At 38.7% G+C, this 24,816-nt stretch overlaps 2 protein-coding genes across 2 annotated transcripts; one reads left to right on the plus strand and one right to left on the minus strand.

Annotated features, from left to right (window-relative positions):
- Positions 1-534: 534 nt before the first annotated feature.
- LOC116913575 (toll-like receptor 11) lies at positions 535-5,597 on the minus strand. Its single transcript, XM_032917794.1, has 2 exons — positions 5,471-5,597; positions 535-3,603 (listed from the first exon to the last, which is right to left on the minus strand). Exons 1-2 carry the CDS (start codon positions 5,478-5,480, stop codon positions 815-817), a joined length of 2,799 nt encoding a protein of 932 aa, XP_032773685.1. The 5' UTR covers positions 5,481-5,597; the 3' UTR covers positions 535-814.
- A 359-nt stretch (positions 5,598-5,956) lies between these two features.
- On the plus strand, positions 5,957-16,050 carry LOC116913235 (olfactory receptor 4Q3-like). The gene is given in 4 exon segments (XM_032917401.1): positions 5,957-6,078; positions 14,986-15,028; positions 15,030-15,065; positions 15,067-16,050. Coding segments are annotated over 4 exon segments (1,185 nt in total).
- Positions 16,051-24,816: the final 8,766 nt, after the last annotated feature.

Here is a 24,816-nt window from a genome sequence, read left to right on the forward strand (position 1 = left end):
ACTGGGGGTTCAGTCTTGGCAGGACCAAGGGCTTCCCCTTCCACTGGTGCTCTTACTAGACTATTCATTGCTACGTATGCAGTTGGAGCCCAGGGTCAGTCCATGTATAGTCTTTGGGTAGTGGCTTAGTCCCTGGAAGCTCTGGTTGGTTGGCATTGGAGACACAACAATTTTATTCATGTAATAACATTTGAATCTGTTAGAAGAAAGTGAGAGTACCCCACTCTTTTTGTTTGAAGCTAAGCATAATAAAAATTGATAGCAAAAGAACAGAGATGACATCCAAGACAAATAATATGTGGCCTGAGCCAGGGCTCTAAGCCCTGTGCAGATTTCAGTTCCTTTTGACTGATACACGTTAAATCAACAGATTTGACTCATGCAATGCTCTGAGTGTGAGAAACTTGAGCTAGAGGAACCGACTACTGGACACTGGATAAACTGGAAATGCCATTTCCACTTAAATGACTCATCGATTCTCCGCCTCTTCTAGAATTGTACATTTTACCAAACAAGTGAATATTTTACACATAATAGTAGCAGGATGGATTTATTTTGAAAAGTTTTGTAAAAACATACACAGGATTGCACAAACCTCTCTGCCTTGTGTGCTGGAACGCGCTAGCACAGAAAAGAATTGTTTTCTGAATGAATATTTTCCAGTGTTTTAAAAGACTTCCCAACCAGTGGTATTTAATATAGCATTTAAAAATATACTATTTTTGCCCCACTTTTGAGTCCGTGCTCTAGTGATGAGAGAGCATTCTTGCTGCTGCTGAAAGGATTTTCTGCACAGCAACATCCCGGACAGCCCTTAATCTTCTCTTTCTTTTCCAGCTTTTCTGAGCCGTTGCTTCAGTTGCTCACAGAAAGTGTTCCACTCCATTTTCCCTTGGGACAAATCAAAATAGTCCTCCTTCTGGAGCCATCGGGAGAGGCGGTGGTAACTATGGAGCTTCTGCCTATCAAGGGGCTCCAGAAACAGCAGCAGAAGGCAAGTGGTCCTGGGCCTGGCTATCAAATGGTAAGTGGCCAGTCTTAACTCTAGATTGCACCAGGGACTTGCTAAGGCCTGACCTGTGAGCACACAGAGGATGGCTCTGCTTTTGCCCATGCTGGCAATCGTGGATTCCATCCTGTCAGTTCCAATCCCAAAGTCCCTGGCAGGCAAGCACAGCCTCAAGCCCTCACCTTCAGGAGGGGCTTTCTCCAAAACCGGAACCAGTTCTTCCAGCACCCAAGCTTGGTCCTCTTCACAATAGGATATAAAGACATCGTAGTTGAATTGCCCTCTGAGGCTATGTCCGCCTAATTTCCACCAACAGGTGTGAAAGAGTGTCCAGAGGTGATGGAGCCAGGACCATTTATGACAGCTAATTAGAGGAAGGATTATCAGCAGAAGCAGCAGAGAGAAACTGGTGAGGAAGCCCCAAAACTCAGTGCCATGTGGGCAATTGGTAGCAAGGAAGGAGAACAGTAGAGTTTTGGAGTAGTCGGAGGCATTAGCCATGCAGATGGGTTTTTCCAGCCCATAAACGAAAGTGTTTGGGGCCCGTGTAGCCCAAGACTCCAGCCAGGAAGTTTCACACTGGCAGGCAAAAGTGACATCTGAGAAATAAACATACTGAGGCATCTGAGGAATGAACTCCTGAAGGTTGCTGTTCATCTCCAGGGCTCTTTCGGAGTTGAGCAGCAGCAGTTTGAGGCTCTGCAAACCCTTAAAGCTGGACACAGAGAGGTTCTTGAGATTTAGGTGACTCAATGCCAGTACCTGTAACTGAGGCACCTCGTTGAGCAGCATCTCTAGCTTCACCGTACTTGACTCGTAGAAAAAATTAAGGTTGCCCAGCTCTAGCACACGCAGCCTGGGCATCTCAAATAGATGGAGGTCTACTGCTTCGTCATTTCTACACCATACAAAGAAGTACTCCAGGAGGGGAAGCTGTGGTGGGAAGAAACTCTGGAGTTGACTGGTTGACAAGAAGATACTGTAGCCACGCAAGGTGAGGCGACATAGGGAGGGAAAATGAATTGTGGTGGTTTTTGGTTCCAGTAACAGATTGGAAGTCTCTAAGGTAAGGTTCTCCAAGAATAAGAATGGCTCTCCGCTTGGAACCATAAACTGGATATATGTTTCTGCTTGTATTTCTAAGCTGAGGAGCATTGGGAACCAGAGACGATATATTTCCAGCGTTGGAAAAGAACCCAGTTGTAGATGTCTTAGCATCTTGGGACCCTGAAGTTGTGTGCCTGAGATATGCTCTAAGTAAGTGCCCAGAAGGTTCAAGGTAGTCAGCGCAGGAAGATGAGAGAGCCATCCTGGTTTGAGTACTTTAATTTGATTCCAACTCAAGTCTAGTGTCCTCAGCCACCTCAGTCCCTGCAGGCTCTCATTGGATAAACTAGAGATGTTATTGCCACTCAGCCAGAGCTCCTGGAGCTGTGAAAGGAAGGAGAAATTCCCACGGGGTATTTCACAGAGTTGATTGTGGGACAGATCTAGCACTTTTAGGTTTGTGCTAAACAGTCCTTCTGGAAGCTCCAAGATTGGGCCAAGCTTATTCATAGATAGGTTGAGCTTCTGAAGCTGGGGTAGAGTACGCAGGAACCTGACGGGAAGTGATTGCAGATGGTTACCATGAAGGCTGAGGAATTTCAGGGCTTTCAAACCTGGGATATCTCCATTTCCTGAGATGTTTTGGATTTGGTTCTTCCCAAGATCAAGTGCATAAAGCTCAGTGTAGCCGGTCACACTTGCAGGCAGTTTTTCTATACCCGTACCCACGAGGGAGAGGAAGTGCAAGTGGAGCAGTCCTGAGCTTGTGAGATCAAGTGCTCTTAGTGGGGTGCCATCCAGTATTAGGGAATGGAGTGTGAGGCCATACAAATCTCTGATACCTGCCTGCTTCAGCTGAAGGTTGTAAGATAAATCCAGCACCTCTAGAAAGGGTGTCCTTGGTTTGGTATTGGGTGTAGAAGAGGCACCCAGCAGTAGATCTGGGAAGAGTCTTTGAAGTTCCTGCAACTTTGTCAGGCAGCTGGTCCTCATGGTTAGATGCCTGAGAGTGGTTGGCAAGTAGATGCTGTGGTTATAAGTCAGGCAGTATCCTTGAAAGGAAAGACTACTAAGGGATCTGAGAGACTCTAAACTATCTGGAGGGAGGAACAGACTTAGGCAACAGGGAGCGTGATGCTCAAAAAAAAGGTACTGTAGCTGGTCCAGGCCTTGGAAAGTCCTAGATGTGATGTTGGTTGTACCCAATTGAAGCCTTAGAAGCTGTAGGGAGTAGAAGCCATCAAAGGCATTCGCTGGCAAAGTAGGAACCATGCCCTGGAGGCAGAGCACCTCTGTATTTCTGGGCACTTTTTCTAGGGTTTGATTTATGTTTTTAACATTGGAACAAGATGCCAAAAGGTGCAGCCTTGGGGCCAAGGTACAGAATGGGATGTAGGAGGAAAGGTTAGGAAATAACAAGCTGTCTGCTATGATGCAATCAGGGATAGTCCATGCCCAGCCGGTCAAGTTAAGGCTCACAAAAGTCAGTAGTATCAGAACGAGGAGAACAGAGTGGAACAGATGTCTTTCCATCTTTGGCATTGATTCTAGAAAAAGAGAGGGAAAGAAAGTGGTAACAGCTTATAGTGATGAGAAATCCCAGTCTGGGCTTTTTAATATGCTTAACATCCTTGGGATTTAGGGACATATTGGAAAATATCTCTTTAATAAAGATATTAGTGACACATTTGACAAGCAGAGAGTCAAGTTGTGGTCACTGATGTGTGACTCCAATCAGGTAGGAAACAGAATTATGGGGCTACAAGAGGTCCCAAGAAACCTGTGATGCTTTATCTCCCTGCTGGGGATAACTGGCTCATGCTACTAAGTTTATTGAAGGAAACCATCACCCAAATCAAGGCAGAAAACTGTACTGTTCATTAGAGAGTACACTGGAAAAGGGAATCATTATATCTGAAGAAAATTCTTAGCCATATGACAATGGTGGGCTATTGTCCTTCTTTACTAATGAGGCCATGAAGTTAAGTTACATATCTTACTCAGAAAAAGCAGCAAGTGCCAGACGTGAGATACAGTCAATATTTTTCCTACCAGGATTAGTGGTCTGACGTAAATGTTCCCAGACAGAACTAAGGAAACATTTCAGGTAGAATTTAGGGTTGAGTTTAGGGAGACAATATTCAAAAAATAGTTCAGGTAAAATATTTAAAGGAAATAAAATAAGCTAATAAAAACAGAAAAAAAAAGTCTTGATACTTTTGAGCCTAGAGTCTAGCACTAGGGCTGTAGGGGAGTGGTGGTGGCAAACTGACTATGTTCTCATTATTTGTGTCTCTTGACTCATGGGGAGGGGGCACTGTTAAATTAGTGGTCATGAAAGCCCCTGGAAGGTTAGGAAGAAACAGGAAGGTAGTCTGTTGTTCTGGGGATTACAGGCAACAGTTACAAGTGAAGGGCAGTAACGCATGCCCTTGTGCAGAGACTACAGCAAGAAATGCCATGAACTTCACCACTTTCTCTTGGTCACTATTTCTCCTGTGTGATGAGGTACTAACTCTGGAGGCATGGAAGGATATTGTGTCCAAGGGTCTCTGTCTCGGTCTCTCTGTTTCTGTCTCCATCTCTGTCTCTGTCTCCATCTCTGTCTCTGTCTCTTTCTGTCTTTTTCTCTCTCTCTGTCCCTCTCTCCGTCTCTCTCTGTCTGTGTCTCTGTCTGTCTCTGTCTGTCTCTGTCTGTCTCTGTCTGTCTCTGTCTGTCTGTCTGTCTGTCTGTCTGTCTCTCTCTCTCTCTCTCTCTCTCTTTTCCTGAGCCTCAGATATCACTGAAGTTTAGAGTCTGGAACTTCATCTTCTAAATGGCATGGTGTCAATGTCATTGTAGATGCCCTTTGTTTATCTCACACCATCTTTCTATAGCAAAGGGTGTATTCTCCTCTTCTCTTTATGTTTCTCTTTTCTTCTTTTTTCCTTCCTTCCTTCCTTCCTTCCTTCCTTCCTTCCTTCCTTCCTTTCCTTTCCTTTGAGCCTTGAAGTGTCAAATAGTGTACCATTGTAACTTAAGCTTCCCTTTTCTTTTCAGTTTATCTAGGATGAATTCAGGGACTGAAAGAGACCTCAGATGAAGGAGACTCAGTGACCTTGGTTCTGAGAACCAGGCACTATAGAAGAATGGTTTAGATAGCAACTTCTGTCTCAAGATATTAGGTTTGATATTGTAACCCAACAGACATACATAGATTATTCAAGAACTACCATGTCTCTCTTGGTCACCTAAACTGTGCCAACACTTAGCCCAACTGTCCCAAGATTCTGTCTGGTCACCATTGGCCCTGGTCTTTGTCTCTCTCTCAAGAGAGGTAGATGCTTAATGGTTTGCTTTCTTCCCTGCTGGTGTCACTAAGACTCATCTGCTTTCTTCAGAAAATCCTATGTTATGAGGAAAGCATTTCTTACCTTTGAGCATGGGGTGGTGGAGACATTCACGTTCTCAAGAAGAGTTCTCTTTCATCACTCATAGCCAGAGAGGAAAACCTTTCTCTCCCCTCCACCTGCTCTGCTGCACAGAACTATGTTATAGGTGGAAAGTTCAAGGGAAGAGCGAGTACTTAGTGAATTTTAGGAAAAGTGGAACATGACTTCTCCTAAGACTGTCTCCTTTTCTTTCAGTTTCATGACTTCCTCTTTCCTAGTGTACTCTGTGGGTTTCAGTTCTCACATATTTTGTTCTCACATCCTCCTGACATCTGAAAAAAGCAGTCTTCATTTTGCTGGACTGTTCTGTCTTTTAAAGTAGGAGAGGCTCATGCTTTCTGCCACTTCTACCCTTCTTTTGTCTTCGGACTACTGTTACTAGAGGGTTTTCAGGTGTCCTGGGATGGGACGCTCAGGTCCTTCTGCCAAGCAACAAACAGAACTAGATACAAAGTCGTAGGAGTAAAGATGGCAGTGAAAGCACAGACTCCATTGCACAGGAAATGCAAGCTCCAGCAAACGTGCAGCCTCAAAGATGGTGAGGTTCCAGAGATTTTATTAACAAAAAGCAATAAAGAGTTTTCTGAAGGGTAGGTCTTTGTTTGGCTGCTAGGGACAATTTGTTTGTTGGAGGGCACTTGTACAATTCTTGTGGCAATCAAGGGAAGCTCAAATGATCATCTTCCATGGTTGTTGGGTCTGAGAGTTTGTCATGTAAGCCTGAGTCTGTGTTCTTTTTTCACCACTAGTCCTGTGTGTGTGTGTACACATGTGTGCTCACATGCATACATGTTTGCAGGCGTCTGTGTGGTGATCAGAGGACAAAATGAGTGTTGATACTATGTTGGTATCACAGGCCTTTTACCTTATTTTAAACAGGGTCTCTGTTGTTTTTGTATTGTGTGCGCCACTGTTTTGGTCCAAGAGCTTCCAGGGATTCCCCTGTTTTCCTGTCACATGTATTTGATTAATCTCCTTTTTCTCCTTCCTTCTCTACTCATGCTAAGATCTTTGCCCTTTTATGGTCCCCTTTACTAGTTTCATAGTTTCTAGTTTCATAGTTTCTAGTTTCCCTCTCTCCAGAATATTCTCACATATGCAAAATTTTTAAAAAGTTTCCTCCACACATGGAGGAAAATACCATTTACCTTTCTGAGTCTAGCTTCTTGATTCTAGTCTGAGTGACAAATTATTAAAAATAAAAATCAAGGCTATCATAACAATATTGCTGAAGAAACTGTGGAATTCTATTTAAAAACAGTGAAACATTGAAGAACTAAATGTTTTAGTCAAAACTCATTAATATGTATAAAAATAAATTTAATTTATTCTCCAACTCTTAACACAATAGGAGCCTCATACACAGTACTTAAAAACAGACAGGAAAAGAAAGAACTATTGAAATATCTCCAAAATCACATTCATCTCATTGCTCCTATAAGAACAAACTAGACTACCTTTACCTCAGACTCTTCTCAAATTTTGTCCCTACAGTTCTTTCAGACAGGAACAATTCTGGGTCAGAGATTTTGACTGTGGGATGGCTATCCCATCTCTCTACTTGATGCCCTGTCTTTCTATTGGAGGTGGACTCTACAAGTTCCTTCTCCCCGGTGTTGGACATTTCCTCTAAGGTCTCTCCCTTTGAGTCCTAAGCATCTCACACCTCCCAGGTCTCTGGTACAATCTAGAGGTTCCCCCTACCTCACATCTCCAGAGGTTGCATATGTCCATTCATTCTGCTGGCCCCCAGGGCTTCAGTCCATTTCCCCCATCCCAATACCTGATCATATTACCTTTCCCCCTCCCTGATCTCTCTCCCACCTAGGTCCCTCCTTCCCACCTCTGGCTTCCATGATTACTTTCTTCTTCTTTCCAAGTGAATTGATACATCCTCACTTGGGCCCTTGAGCTTGATAACCTTTTTGACTTCTGTGGACTATATCCTGGGTACTCTGTATTTTTTGGGCTAATATTCACTTAGTGAGTCCATACCATACATGTCCTTTTGGGTCTGAGTTACCTCATTCAGGATGATATTTTCTAGTTCCATCCATTTGCCTGCAAAACTCATGATGTCCTCCTCGTTCCTAATACCTGAATAGAATTCCATTATGTAAATGAACCACATTTTCTCTAGCCATTCTTCCACTGTGGGCATCTGGGTTGCTGTCAACTTCTATCGATCACAAATAAGTCTGTTATGGACCTAATGAAGCCTGTGACCTTTGGGCATCTTTGGGTATATGCTCAAGAGTGGTATAGCTGGGTCTTCAGGTAGATCTATTTCCAATTTTCTGAGTGGTTGTACCAGTTTGCAATCCCACCAACAATGGAGGAGTGATCCTCTTTCTCTACCTCTTCACCAACATCTGCTGTCACCTGAGTTTTTTTTATCTTAACCACTCTGATTGGTGTAAGGTGGAATCTCAGGGTTGTTTTGATTTGCATTTCCCTGATGACTAAGGATGTGAACATTTCTTTAGGTGCTTCTCTGCCATTCGTTAGTCCCTAATTCCTTTTCATAAGTTTAGAGCTTTGGTAGGTGGGGTCTTGCCCTTGGTTCCTACTCCCTTTATTCCATTTAGCATCAGGCTTTTCTTTAAATATTTTATCTCCTTGAACATTGATCTTAGCTTTTTTATACTTCACGGTGCCCTCTTTTTCCTTAAATATTACATTTTGTGTTTTTCCTTGCTTGGCTTTCTCCTTTTGATTACACCCCTGCATAAGAGGAGTCACTAATAACCATATAACACTATCAATGTCTTTAAATGCCTTCTTCCAGTCACAGGCTGTCTTGAAATGTCCTCCAGCAATGTCATTAATTAAAATTTTGTTTTGGATAAGGCCTGAAAGCAACCATATTCTTTAAAAAAAATCACAAAAAGCAGGTCCTAGGCCACTTATTAATATTATTTTCCCTTGAAACCTCTAGATCTGGGCCATCATAATCTTCATTGCTCTCATCACACATGTCTTCCATGTTCCTAGTAGTATGGCCCATTAAGTCCCACTTAGTTTTTAACTGATTTCCTAATCTGAAGTCCCAGATCCACATTCTATCAACAAACTGTATGGCCAGGCTTGTCACAGCAGTCCCCTACTCCCTAGTACCAACTTCTTAGTCAGTGTTCTTTTATTCTGAGGAGGCACCATGACCATGGTAACTCTTACACCAAGAAAACATTTAATTGAGTCATGCTTGCATTTTCAGAGCATAGTCTATTGCCATCATGGAGTGAGCATGGTGGCATGAAGACAGACATGGTAGCTAGGCATTTTGTATCTGGATCCAAATGTAATAGGAAGAGAAAGAGACCCTGGGCCTATCATGGTCTTTTGAAGCCTCAAATCCCACCACAGTGACACACTTTGTCCAATAAGGCCACCATACCCATAAGTGAGTGTATGCTTTAAATCTCTACCAGGGGGTCCTTTACTTGTAGTAGCTGGGAATTAACAGAGATCCCCATGCTGTCGATGTATAGAGAACTAGATTTCTGAGAGCTCAGTCATACAGGATACATCTCTATCATATCCCATCCCTCCAAAGGCTTAAGGGTAACCACAGTGGTTAGAGCTAGAGGTGATGGGTGACTAGAGAGAAAGTATTTTCTCTACACAACAGGACAGCTCACAGTGGTTACAGCAAGTCCTGTACTGTGATAGTTAACATTACATTTAGACTTACCATGCTTGAGAGACCTACTTTGCAAAAGATGCCTCTAACATGTAAGCCCCTATCTTGTACAGGCTGTATCCTAGCACCCCACCCCACTCCACTCCCCACAAACTTTGAAGAGATCTTGTTAAAAAAATTAGCAATATATGACATTATTAGCTCAAAAGTCTAACAGGTCTTTCTGTTTTCGGGGATCAAACTTGCTTTTCTGTTCAATGACTAGGACAACTGCAAGACATTTATGTTCAAATTAGACCCTGCCTGCATGAAATCTTGTGGTTTTTGACTTTATATGCTTCAGACAAATATGATTAGATGCTGCATCTTGGTTGCAGTCCTGTTGTCATGGGTGTCTGAAGGCAGTATTATAAAGCTTCTTATTATTAAATTAAAAATTATTCATGAAATTTCATCACGGTGAAAATTCCCAGTTTTGAGAGAAATGGTCAAAAGTACCATGGCTAGATAAGTAGCTGCTGACAAGTGATAGTTACTGTGACAGAAAGTGCCACTTTTCTTCAACTGTATGAGCTCTAAGATTTTGGCTATGCTACAGAGAAAGGCCCTCACACAAGAACACTGAAGAACACAAACTGAACTTAATGGGTTGAAAAGAGGACAGAAATGTTATAGGAGTTAGATAGGACCTGGCTTCCTAAGTCAGGAAAGAGCCTACATCCACTCACTTGTAAGTCTTTCTCATTGAACTTGCTTAGGAGGGGAAAGTTCAAGCTGAAGGAATGAGAAAACTCCTTATTGCTACCATATTATACTTCCTGCTCTTATTTTAACATAAACCCAATTCAGGTTCTTCGGATTTTACATTGATACTAACTACAAATTTGTTGAAGAAATAAAGAAGTGATTATACTAAAATTTTTTATACTTTGCATCATTATGTTTTATTTTAAGATACTAACACAAGTTTAGACTTCTACTTATTCTCTTTCAAACTGATATATCTAGACAATGCTTGTACAGCATGTAAAATCTATTTCTACAAAGATCTCTCAAACTACCTAAATACCAGTCCTTTGCCTATAAAGTTTCATCTAGCCTGGAGCACAGAAATACTTAATGGACTAAGAAGGCATTTCTGAGATTTAAAAAATAATTGAAGATACATGCCTGGACTACTTATATGACTCTCAGACAGATTATGACTCAGGCCTTCTTAGTGATTGAATATGATTTGGTGTATTTATGCCAATAAAATTTGATTTTATTAATGTGTGTTTGTTGTACATATACACAAATACAGACAAATAAAATTTAAGTGTAACGAGAAAAAGTTTTGAAGTAGAATTTTTGGAGGCTGCTTATATTTTCTTAATTTTCTCTACACATGGAAGAAAAGAGGCAAAGCTACACTGTTCTTCATTGTATTAAATAAATTATACTTAACATATTTGTAATTTCATTCTCCTGATCCTTTTAAGATAACATTCTTTTTATATTCTCTGAACTGACTTTGTTAGCTTTCTATATGGTATTCACAGTCAAATAGATTTAAAGTGTTTAACATTCTCTAATTTGAGAATTATATATTTTATCAAAATTATTCATATATATTTATATGTAATATGCAGCATATATAATAGAAAATGAAACTATAAATTTGAAAATGTGGTCAAGAGGTGAAAGGCATTGGAAGAATTGTATCTGGGAAGGAATGGGAAGTGGAATGTGATATGTAGTTCTATTTTAACTAATGTAAAAAACTGGGGTAGGTAGGTCAAGAGCCTGTAGTGACTGAAAAAAATTATACCTTTAGGAAAGCAATTTATAAATCTGTCAATCACTAAGAATTGCAGCTGTATTTATTTTTCTTTTTTTCAGAGCTGGGGACCGAACCCAGGGCCTTGCGCTACCTGTATTTTTATATCAATGAATAGATATGTGCCCTGAGATGAGCTGTCTAAAGTGTCATGAGACACTCAGATAGGCATCAAGCTCTGTAGCATTATGAAGGATGTGTTTCTTCTACAATTCCTAGGTAACTGTGTTGATACTTCGACTTCTATCACTTCATGAACATCATTGAGTTAAAGCCACACAGGCTCTTCATTCAGACAGACACTGAGACATAAAAATTGGTTGGTAAAGTTCTAATTAATCCAAAATGACTTTTAAAAATTTGGCTGGTCTATGCCTCAGGCCTGAGAGTTTGCCTCAGGTCAGCTTTCTAGCAAGAACTGATGTGCAGTTAACTCAAACTACAGCATCTCAGGGAATCTCAGGGGTTTAGCAATAGAGTAATGACCACGAGAGTCTCATACAGAGCCAGAGCCCTAGGGACAAGGGATGTTTCTAATCTACACAGCCATTGCTTAATTAGAGATTGGCTTATAAGTAAGTGGTTAAGACACATTTTTGCAAATGGAATGGTCGTCTGAAGATTACTTTTTCTTAGACCGAGACTGGGGAAACATAGGTGTGATGAACAGCAAGCTATCACATTATTTTCAAGCACATTGTTGCCCATAAACAATGATGTAAGTTCACATACATGCTTATCAAACTATACCCACTTCCCTAGTCTCACTGTTTTCAATGTTCTTAAAATGCCTTTCATATTTAATCTCTTTACTTTGCTATTTATCATTTTAATCTAAGCACACAATTTGCAGGGTCCATCAAGGCCAGAAGAGGGTGTTGGATCTCCTGGAGCTAGAGTTACAGCAACGTGTGGGTTCTGAGAATTAAACGTTGGTTCTCTAGAAGAGAGGTCAGTGGTCTTAACCATTGAGCCATCTCTCCAGCCCTCAGATCTCTGTTTAGGAAGAAAGGTCAGAGACCAACTGCCCAGCTCTTTGTAAATACTTGGAGCATTTGAAGAGCTTTGTTGCTGTTCTTTTTCCTCCATGCAGTGGGATTCTTCCCCAAACACACATTTGCTCCTAAAAGGTTTCATTCTGTGATGTATTTTGTGAACTGAAGATATTTGTTAACTTTTGAAAATTCTCATTATTCCTAGGGAACGCAGCATGAAATGACTGATAGGCTGGAGTGGAACAATGAAGCTGAAGTCTTAATTTTTATTCACCTGCTTGATCTTGCCAAATTTAAGAAAGTTTGAAATAACATGTTTTTAACTTGCACACGGAGAATGCAAACCATGCCTATTAATGGGGCAACATGATGCTTTGATATCTGTGTGCACTGTGTTATGCAGACCAGACTAATACTATTTTCTGCAACAGTTAATTTTTTAGGGTGAAAATGGTCAATGTTCCTTTTAGCTTTATGAGGTAGATGGAGCATTTTGTTGTTGAACACCAGAACTTATTTTTATCTGATTATAACCAGGTACTCAGCAATTAAATCAACATTTCCTCATTCCATTCGTGTCTCCACTGACAACTGGCAATTACCTTTGTTTCAACTTGTATGAAATAAATATTTTCAATTCCACATACATGAGAAAAATCAGGAACATATGTCTTTCCTTGCTTGTTCTTATTGCACTTGTAATTTTTTTGGTTCTGTGTATCTTGTTATGAATGACAGAATTTCATCTCCTTTTAAACACTATCGTTTTGTGTATAGGTCATCAGTTGATAGAGTGTTAGATGGCTTTTACTCTCTGACTCTTATTCATGATGCTGCAGTGAACCTGGGAGAACAGAAACCTCTTCATATTCTAATTTCTTTTCTTTTAGGTACAAACCTAAAAGGGTTTTATACCTTCAAAGTAAAGGAGTTTTCAGGATCATCCTGTTCTTTTTTTTCCCCTTTTTTTCTTTATTAACTTGAGTATTTCTTATTTACATCTCGAATGTTATTCCCTTTCCCGGTTCATTCTGGTCTTTCTAATGGTTCTGTTCCTTTTCATTCTTGGAGAGATAAAGTATATTGTAACGAAAGATAATCTTATTAGTAGCCATTCTTCCATGTCAAAGGGAACAATATAATTTGTATGCTAATAAAACATTCAGTGTCTAGTTTACTTTCTGTGATTAGAGATTCTCAGAAACATAGATGCTAGCAGAAATTTTTAGAAAACATGTTGATTTCTATTAAATATTGAAAGCAAACTGGATATTGTTGCCATTGTGTTTTATATTATCTGAAGGCAATGTATGTTTTGAACTAACAAGAACAAAAAGTCTTTGGACACCAAAACTTAGACTTTACCTTAATAGTAACCCAACTAACTGATAATAACTCAATCAAACACTTACAACAGATGCTATTTTATTTTTAAGTATAAAAATTTGATAATATTCTTAGTCAAAATATTATTATCATAAATGCTAGAAACTATCTAAATATACGCAGCCTTGAAATACCTTAATATTACTTGAAAGAAGTAGATCATTAGCTCAGGCTTAAAATAGCTTGTAATCATATTGGTTGTAATACATTTACACATTTATACATTTCTTATTTAATCTACCATGATGGCTTAATTTTAATCTTACTTACTTTAATGCAAGGCCATCTCTCTGTAGAGCTATGCTTTTGAAATATAATGTATTGTTATACATTACACCCTTCCTATAAGGATCAAACATTATAGGAAGTTCTTCAGTATAAAACTTTAAATTACAATTTTTATCTACTTTTTGTGTGAATGTGTATAAATGAGGAGAAATGGGTAAACATGGCATAGCACATGTGCAGAGGTCAGAACAATTTGAAGGAGTTAGTTCTTTCCTTTCACCATGTGGGTTGGGTTCTGAGATTGAACTCAGGTCATCGGGCTTATAGCAACCACCTCATCAACCCATTGATCTGATTGTAAATGTGTGTGTGTGTGTGTGTATCTTCATTTTTTAATGTTTATACACTATGGCATTAGAGATTATATTTATACTATAATGAAAACTTGATCCCTATTTACTAAACATTTTAGACAACCCCCTAGCCCCCCAAAAAGCCTACACAAACCAAGAATAAGAACAAAAAAACCACAGAGAGGCCATTTTCTCAAGAATGTTTCCCCTCTTGATGCATCAGTGGAAGTCTTAGGAGTCTCAGTGTAGCATAGCTCATGTCTGTACACACAGAAGCAAATACTTTTCTATGTTATGTAATCCCTTTGGTTTATTTTGTAGGTTATTTTAGAAGGGGAGGCAATTGCTTCCATGACGTGTTAAACGGTAGTACTAGATGGACTTTCATACCTTGCTTAAGAGGAGAAGGCAACCACATTGGTAGAGGTGTATCCAGAGCTTTCTCGGCCCAGAATATTTCTTACACATGCTTATCACTGAAATAGTATGTAAGAGAAATATTTCCTGTTATTGAAGGTTTTACTTTTTTAGAAATTATGGACCTTTCTTCATGTTCCCTCTCTATACTTTTTACATTTAGTATAAGTGATTTTATTAACCAACGTGTCTGAATTTCTAAGAATTAACTACAGTATTGAATGGGTAAGTAAGGATAAGAAAATACAAATGTTGGACCAGTGCAATCACTCAGCTGCGATACCTGAGTTACAGACTTCCAAAAGTTGCCACTTGACCTCCACATATATACCACAGCACGCTTGTGCCCACATACATTCATACACACACTCACACAAAATAAACAAGTAAATAATATTTTTCAAAACATATGAAAACCTATAAATCACAAAAAGGAAATACAAACATTTTTCACTTGGTATTTTCCCAGAGCTGGTTTTAGACACAACATTGCCTCTTCTGGGCACAGAGCTTCTACTCTAGTGAAAGTAGGTGGGAGGGTTGGGGAGCAGTTAGAATGGGGATGGGAGGTAACTAGTCTTTTGTAGAGCACAGCAGTTCATTATTAATGAAGCATTCTCTTTTCAGTTTAATGTTATTGAATTTCTGCTGCACAGTGTACATGCAGACGAGCAAGAAGTACTTCCTCATATATTTTCCCATGTTGTCTAACTTAACCCACTTAGTCCAATTTAATTTTTTCTTACACTAGGTCACTTGATATTCTTGGCTTGGACAAAAACAGAAACAGCTCTGAGGTGTCGCAGTTTGTGCTTCTGGGCCTGTCATCTTCCTGGGAGCTCCAGTTATTTCTCTTCTTGACATTCTTGTTGGTTTACGTGGTTATTGTCCTGGGAAACCTTTTGATAGTGATCGTTGTCCAGACTGATGTTCACCTGCTCCAGTCACCCATGTACTATTTTCTAAGCCATCTGTCTTTCATCGACCTCTGTTTGAGCTGTGTCGCTGTGCCCAAAATGCTAGGAGATTTCCTACGGAGGGAGAAGGTAATACCTTTTTCAGGATGCCTGGCCCAGGTATTCTTTCTTCACTTCCTGGGAGCCTGTGAGATGTTCCTGCTGACTGTTATGGCCTATGACAGGTATGTTGCCATCTGCAACCCTTTGCACTACCTCAGAGTCATGAATAGCCACCTGCGTCTCCGGTTGGTGTTTGTCTGTTGGTGTGGAGGTTTCATTCACTCCATCACGCAGGTCGTGATTGTCATCCGGCTGCCTTTCTGTGGCCCCAATGAACTGGACAACTTCTACTGTGATGTCCCCCAGGTCGTCAAGCTGGCCTGCATGGACACTTACTTGGTTGAGGTGCTGATGGTCTCTAACAGTGGCATATTGTCTCTCGCCTGCTTCTTGGTCCTGCTCTTGTCCTATGCGCTCATCTTGATCACTCTGAGAACTCACCTCCACCGGGGCCAGAGCAAAGCATTGTCCACCTGTGCCTCTCACTTGACGGTGGTCAGCCTGATCTTCTTACCCTGTGTGTTCATTTACTTGAGGCCTTTCTGCACCTTCTCTGTGGATAAAGTAGTCTCTGTGTTCTACACAGTGATCACACCGATGCTGAACCCTCTCATATATACGCTCAGAAATGCAGACATGAAGAAAGCTATAGGAAAGCTGAGAAAGAAGCAGGTAGCATCCCACTGCTTTGGTAAAAGATGATGATAAAGAATGTTAAAGTTATCTTTTTTAAAAATGTTCACTTTTCTTGAAATGTTCTTACTTTAATCCATGCACGTGCGAAAGCCATTTTAGAGACTTGGTATCAAAAATAAGAGAGCATAAAATTATAAAACATTACATGCAATGATAGTTGTGGGCAAAGTTGGCTGTCTTGGATGTTAATAGGAGGCTGGTACTGAGGAGCATTTAGCAGCTGACAAAAATATCTGCATTAATTTCATGACAGGGCCAGAGAATACCTGGAAAGATTAATTCTCTATGCTATTGTCACCAAGATGTGTTCATTTCATTAATTTATTTTACTGCTTCATTTTATTCAAGTGGCAAAGATATGATGTACTTTTGTGTCTTCCCTGATAACAGTCCCTGCTGGGCACCACTGATGTTTTTGCAGTCTCTTTTGAAGTAGTGCCAGTTCCTCTTGGCCACTCTCCAGCAAAGCCCGAAGACCCTAAAATCCCTCTGCACAGTGCTCAGAGTGAATTGTTTTCTGCACTGCCAAATCTTAAAAGTGCATATTAATCTGATAAAAGTTTGCATGTGTGAAGGTAGGAATGTTTGGATGATGGGAACTACTAGCCTTCTTTTCTCTGTGCTAGAGTCTTTAGAAGCAGCGTCTTTCACATGGAGTGCAAGTTGATGAGGTCCAGCTAATCATAATGTTTAATTCTAAAGAAGAGAGAGAAGAAGAACAAACTGTGCTTTAGAGTACCTTCCCTACATTTGAGGTACTTAAGTTATAAGCAATAAGTTACAAAGATGCTTTGAGTCCCAGGCAGTATTATTTACTTCATTTCTTAGAAATGATCTCAGGGCTGCTAAATAACTTGCTTGATATTAGATATAAAAAGCACAATCAATGGCATCATTTAAATGCAATAAAGATATCTTCAGAAGAACCAAATCACATCCCTGTCCTATTAAGGAAAGGACGCTCCACACTCCCCCTTGAATAAAGAGTGAGTCCCATAGTTTGATGTTTCTGTCTATTCTGAAGTCTGTTGTGTGCCCGCTCTGTGATGATTAGTTGTTGCTCAGTATTTATAAACAACACAGAAAGCATTATATGAGGAAGGAACGAAGGATACTTCGCAAACATCTTTCACAGATGTTTTACAAATGAATAAATTACAGACTCCAACAGACCCCAACTAACTCAGATAACAAATATAGTAAACATACTATTATCGAGAAATATCCACATGCAGTTTCAAACATTTTTGGTAGAAATTTGTTGTATAAGGTTGCTTTTGAGCTGTTGGCTGATTTCAAAAAACCATATTCCCCACCCCCAACACATAGACCACACACTGCTCTGCTCAGAGTCAGGGGCGCACAAGAGCTCATAACTTACAATTCAAACTATGCATTGGTTTTAGGTTGTTAAGGTTGATTACATGAGAAATGTAAGGCAAGTATGTTTTGTTGCACTGTTTTCTTAAAAGCAAAAGTTTCAATGGACAAACTTAGATACTTTAAATCTTAAGGTGAATTGTGAACTGTGCTGTGAGGTCTAGGAGAAAAGTTCTAGTCTCTTAGAATGTAAGTGATTTTTTTTAATAAAAATGGAATATCATACTCATCCAAAAAACTTACTTCATTTAGAATTTATATTTTTCTTCTTAGGAAGATTTAATTAAATTATGTAGACAATTATTTGATTTCGACAGAATCTATTCAGAAGCTTCAAATCTATGTGTTCCATACAAAATTTCACTCAAAATTTCATCCAGCTTCTAAAAAAGTTTACTAATTTACTAACAACATGTTTGTATGTGTACAGTCTGAGTTATTAGAGATTCACATTAGTCACATTTTGCATTTTGAGGTCATAGGTCAACAATCAGGAGTTAGGTTTTTCTTCCCATAGTGAGTCCTGGTGACTGTATTCAGCTCATCTTTTTGTGTAGTTAGTGTCTTTACCCACCCACTAAGCCATCTTGTGGGCCCAGTTTATATAGCTCTGACACAAAGTTCTTTTAGCTCTTTTTGGTTCATGTGAGGGCATTTATTCTATTCACTAAATAATGTAATGAAAACCCTTTAGCAAAATTTTTATATTTTCTTACCTTAAACCCAGTCAATATTTACAAAGAGTCTTTGATGATTACTTAAGCTTTTATATTTACATATCTCAAGAGGAAAGATCCTGACTACTAGCTCTTAAAAAGTAGCAGTTACTTGCTATTAGTTTTATTTTATTTTTTAATTTATGAGCTATTAGTTACTTTCGATCATATCATAAAGAGCTTTTTAATGTCAGAAAAGTGCATTTACTACTTTTGTTTTTGGAATTTATGCTTAAGAAAGTGTTTGTGTATGTATGAATGTATCCAGACTTTTCACACAACAGAAACGAATTCTAAGAAGGATGGTTGAGATAGGAGAATAGTGTCCCTACTACTAAAAACCATGTCCTCTTCTTCCTCTACTCTACTCCCTATTTCCTCAAAAGCTCTTTGTTTACAATGATTACCATTACATGTACTGATAATAACATAATTATTAAAAAAAACCCTGCCTATCAGAGAGTAGTTTATGGAAGATTTAAGTGGAACTGTGTTTCAGCCAGGAATATTGCAGGAACACTAAGCTACCAGTTTTGTGGACCAAGCTGAAACAAGCCCTTTTCTGGCACCCTTTTCCCTTATAAAAGTTTGTAGCTGGGCTTGTAGCGTTATATTCTGCAATGCAAGAATGTTTGCACTCCTTCTTTAAATTTTAGTTCTCCAATATTTTTTCTTAAAATTATTTTTTTCCATTTTTTCATCTTTATTAACTTGAGTATTTCTTATTTACATTTCGATTGTTACTCCCCTTCCTGGTTTCTGGGCCAACATCCCCCTAACCCCTCCCACTCCCCTTCTCTATTTTTTTTAAAATATTTATTTTATTTATGTGAAATAGACATACCAGAAGAGGGCATCAGATCCCATTACAGATGGTTGTGAACCACCATGTGGTGGCTGGGAGTTGAACTCAGGACCTCTGGAGGAGCAGTCAGTGCTCTTAACCGCTGAGCCATCTCTCCAGCCCAACATTATTTTTATTAATAAGTCAATGACATTTCCAGCTTTTTAGACTGAGAATAATTGGTATTATCTGTGGCTTACATCCAGTAGAGTTCTCTGCTCACGTGACAAGGTCCTGCTTCTGTAGGTTGCCTGAGCTTCTCTGACTCTTCCTCTGATCCTAAGTTACCACTGCATTCAGTCAATAAAGCTAGCATCCGGTAGATGGACATTCTATTTAAACTGTGTGGCAGAGCCTTGGTGTCTGAGTTGTAGAGTCTGCATAAACATGTGAGAGGTCACGATGGCAAAACTTGGGCTCGGGAGAATTGTTAGCTTAGAAGGTGAAGACCAAAGACCTGCTCTATCTATATTGTCAAGTTTTCCAACATAAAGGAATGGGAAGATATCATAGTTGGATTTTTGTTAGTATCATTTACAGCTTTCAAACACATAAATTGTCCATTTCAATTCTTATGCTGGGTTTTATAGATATTTGTGTGAGAAGGTCTGTGTCCTTTTATTATCTCTAGGCTTCAAAAGTAACTGAAAGGAAACAAAGACACCCTTGGCTAATTAATTAATTAGAGAAATACTGCCTTCATATTTGCACATTGAATCATGGGAATCAAGGTGTTAAAAATGTATACCCTAGCTCAAAAGCACAGTTTATGAAAGGAGTGACATAACAGAAAATCCCAATTATTGCCAATTCTTATTTTACTCTAAGTACTTCAAAAACTTGAAAAAATTTAAAAGATGGGCCAATATGTCACTGTAAAAGTTATTAGAGAAAACAGTTCCTTTAAAAACTCACTTTTAGTGCTTTCGATATCATCAGTAATTAATTATACTATTAAATTATGATATATCCACTTATTGTGCAACAATTTCTTGTGAACTTATTATAGGCTTGGAAATGTGATAGACACTGTGCTTTTTGGACTTTTCACTAAGAATCAGTAAATCCCTCAAAATTCAACAGAGTTAAATATCCAAGACAACATGTGAGTCCAGATAGCTAGGAAAAATAGAGCAGAGAGGCTTAACATATGATCTCTCTATAAATAGCCTAGCTTTTCTACTCAGTGAAGGGCATGCACACACTTCTGTTGAAGTGAACATTTCTGGTTTGTGGGAGACCTGGTTGTGTCATATAGTGTTTTTCTGGAAACTATCTTATAAGCGGATGCTTTGCTGAAGTAGACGTGCAGACACGTGAGAAGATGTTTTGCTGAGAACAGACACGTGATGTTTCTCTGAAAGCTTCCTGGGAAAAGGACATGATGTTTTGCTGGAGTAGACAGTTGAAAGGACACATGATGCTTGGTAGTGAAAGTATGTGTGTATAACTCAGGCATTATTACTGAGACAGGCCTTGTTTTTAGACATAATAAGTTTTGCTTAGTAGAAAGGTTTCCTCCACTGGTTTGGTTTTTGAAGAATTCTCACACTATTTAAGAGTATTTGATTTTGACCTTCAACACAAAAGACTGTTGAGCAGAGTAAGCTGGTGAGCATATGAAACAAATTGTTTCCCATTTTAAACACGGGCTTTCCTTATAACCTAGAGAGGCACAATGTAATGAACTATGACAACAAAAAGGAATTTCATGTTATTCTGTGATAGTCCCTTTTCCTAAGGAAATCACTTTAGCCAAAATAAACTCTATTTGTGTTCATATTATTAGTTTTTTCCTCCTGTTCTGGCTGTGTTATTCAAATACAATATTTAGACTTGGTTTCAAAGTTTATACTGTGATTTGATAAACAATTTTATATTGAGTCAAAGATATAATCTTCTATACTTGTCAAGTTCCTTTGACCTGAAGATCTTGTTAATATTATCATATAATATGACTAAAGGACTGTTTTCACAGTATTATGGCCAATTTGTAAATAATGGATACAAACATTTTCATAGTTTTATAAGCATACAAATTATTTCCTGACTGATTTAGTAGTTTTCTGTAGCAATTTTAACCATCATATTTTCCCATTCCTTGACAAAAGTTGAGTAATTATGAAAATGACTTCATTTCTGCTAACTAACTAGTTATCACTAAATTAAGAAAAGCTAGTGCAGATGATATTCCAGGTATAGGAGTACACTCATATACAGAATGGATTCTGATAGACCAAGTTCAGGAACAATGGCATGGCTAGACTAGAGAGACCTTGGGAGAGAGAAAGATAGGGGAGCAGAGTAAGAGAGAGAGAGAGAGAGAGAGAGAGAGAGAGAGAGAGAGAGAGAGAGAGAGAGAGAGAGAGCGCGCTAGCTAAAGGGGAAAAAGAAAGCGGGAAAAGGAGAAGAGGAATGTTAGTTCCTATAGTTTGGAGAGGATATTGGCCATCTATTTCAGAAATCACCTTTAGCTTCCCTATGCAGATTCCACTGATCTAGTGTAAATATCTTAATACAGACTATCATTTTTTATCTGTAAAGATTTTTGATTTCAAGTTCTTAGGGTAATCAAAACTGTTATGATGGGACCTCCCTGAAGAGGATAGCCAGAGTAACTGTTCTGTGATTCTGACAGTTTTTACTGTGGTAAAATAATAAAGGGCAATTTTCAACAGTTCAAATTACAATTAAGAATAAAGATTTTAAAATGATTCATTCACTTGTCAATGCCTCTTTTTACAAATTTCAAGTTTTTAAAATAGTTTAAAGTGTGTGGCAATATTATTTTACTTGAAATTTTGTACTGGTTTTATAAGCAAAATGAAATCCTGGCAAGCCAACTTCCTCTCTGCACTTTATTTATTTTACTAGTCATTAAATAAATTGAGTGATCTTAAAGACCCTTTGTGACTATATAAGTATGAGAGTTGCATAAGCTGTAGTCTAGTTTAAGTAGAGTCATATCAGGAGCCATTTAGGATAGGCTAAGACTAACTGGTGGTCTTCCTAGAAGCAGGCCACTGTGTTTTGCATGACATAAGATGAGTGAGCTCTGTGAGTCAAGGTTCCATACAGACTTCATCCCAGGATTGCTTCTTGCATTTCCTGTTATTATTAAATATACATAATAATCACTAGGTATTTGCCCATCCTATTGGGCAGATTTCTGCAGATCAATGAAGATATACTGTCTTGTACTGATGCTATATAGACAAATACATGATTTCTTAATTCTTAATGAAAATCCTAAAAGAATTCCTAAAATTATATTAGTAATTATTAATATCTTTTATAAGAGGATATCGCTGTCTCCTGAGAAGCTCTGCCAGAGCTTGACAAATACAGAGGTGGATGCTTGCAGCCAACCATTGGACAGAGAATAGGGTCCCCAATGGAGGAGTTAGAGAAAGGACTGAAGTAGCTGAAGCAGTTTGCAGCCCCATAGGAAAAACAACAATATCAAGCAACCAGACTCCCAGAGTTCCTAGGGACTAAACCACCAACTTAACAGTACACATGGAGGGATCCATGGCTCCAGCTGCATATGTAGCAGAAGATGGCCCTTGTTGGGCATCAATAGGAGGAGAAGCCCTTGGTCCTGTGAAGGCTCGATGCCCCAGTGTAGGGGAATGCCAGGGTGAGGAGGGTGTGTTTTCTTTATTGTTTTAACTTTCATTTTTAGTTCAATTTGTTCAATTCCTTCATCTGTTTGATAAGATAGCTTATTATCACAGGCATAAGTTATATGACAATTTTGATATTTTCTAGTTATACCTTTTGATTTTATATAGTAACTGAATAGATCAAAGCATAATTTCAATATAGAAAGATTCCAGTGTACAGATTAGGATTATAAACAAGAAGAGTTTATAAATACAAAATAAATTACAATGTTTTTTCTAAAGCATCAGTTCCATCATGTATCTTCTATAAGGGAAAGCACAGAAAGAAGATTCAGAGAAGACAGTTAGCTGTACCCTGAGTTGTACAGTCAATGAAACTGCTGACATATACCACTCCATTGGTGCCACTGAGGATGGAGAACAGCCGATGGGTTGAGATGTTTCAAAAAAATAAATTTTCACTTTGGGAAACTTGTTAAAATCTTGTCCCCTAATTCAACACTTTTGATAATGCTCCTTTGGCTGCTCCTTCAATACCCTTCTGCATATAGCTTATGCTTATGCCTGTGCATATGTTTAGGCACTCCTATGACAAGCTGTATAAAATGATGGTTTCATATATTTAGGCTAAGCTCAAACTCACTATGTAGCCAAGGGTAATTTTGAATACCTGTTCCTCCTGTTTTCAGCTAATGAATCGTGGTACTATAGGCATGTACTCTACACCTGGTTTTATGTGGTACTCAGAGGAAACGCAGATTGTTTTATATGCTGAGAAAGCACTGTCTCAACTAATCCCTATCTCCAGACTCTATTTGCAAAGCTGTATGGTCATTATTATGGCCTAATTCTAGAATATTTCATTACTCTGAAACAGAAGACTGCTCACGAATATTTCTGTCTCTATGTCTTGGCCTAATCTACATAATTCATGTGAATATAATGATAAAATATCCGGTCTCAAGTTTTAAATTGGATATATTTCATGCCCTATTTTCTGATCTATAGTTGAGAATGTTTTATGTGTTTTGGGCTAATATTGGATGAAATGATCTGTATGTGTTTATTAGATCTCATCTTTTGACATTTAAATACAGTATTATTATCAGTAAAGTTCTTGTTTAAGAACTATAGAATTATGTTATTAAAATAAAAATCAAGTAATGTTTTAAATGAATTAATAATTTTCTGTTAAGCCATCTACATAGTTATTTTGTAGGCCACAGGTTGAACACAACCTGATACAGAAAACATGTCTAATTGTTAACTATGGCAAGAATGGCAGAAATAGCTAGGTTATTGTTTGAGGCAAAGGTAATAAGAATTGTAGTAAATATAATAATTTTTGAATATTTCTGCTCCTTATTTGCAATAGTTTTTATGTATTACTTACATGTTCTTCGTGGAAAAATGAAGGAATTTTTACATTAAGGTCACTTTTAGGACTCAAAATACCCTAATATCTTTTATAGCTATAAATTGTTTTTAAACAGGAAGCCATTTTATTTGTTTTAGACACTAAAAATAGTGAGTAATTATCCTGACAGTTTTAATTTACTTTAGAGGTTGGAAACAGCTTCATTCTTCTTCCCATTGGTGCCCAACAAGGCCATCCTCGACTACATATGCAGCTGGAGCCATGGGTTTGTCCATGTGTACTTTTTGGGTAGTAGTTTAGTCCCTGGGAGCTCTGGTTGGTTGGTATTGTTGTTCTTATGGAGTTGCAAGCCCCTTCAATTCCTTCCTTTCTCAATGTCTTCCAATGGGGACTCTGTTCTCAGTTCAATAGTTTGCTGCTAGCATTTGCCTCTGTACTTGTTATGTTCTGACTGAGCCTCTCAGGAGACAGCTATATCAGGCTCTTGTCAGCATGCACTTCTTGGCTTCATCAATATTGTCTACATTTGTTGGCTGGATCCCCATGAGGGGCAGGCTGTGAATGGTCATTCCTTCAGTCTGCTACAAACATTGTCTCCATATCTCCTCCTATGAACATTTAATTCTCCCTTTTAAGAAGGACTGCAGAATCTGCACTTTGGTCATCCTTCTTCCCGAGTTTCATGTGGGCTCTAGATTGTATCTTGGGTAATTCGAGCTTTGGGGCTAATGTCCACTTATCAGTGTGTACATACCATATGTGTTTTTTTTTTTTGATTGGGTTACCTCATTAAGGATGACATTTTCTAGTTCCATTCATTTGCCTATG

This window comes from Rattus rattus, chromosome 12, assembly GCF_011064425.1.
Source record: "Rattus rattus isolate New Zealand chromosome 12, Rrattus_CSIRO_v1, whole genome shotgun sequence".
In the NCBI taxonomy this organism is placed as follows: Eukaryota; Metazoa; Chordata; class Mammalia; order Rodentia; family Muridae; genus Rattus; species Rattus rattus.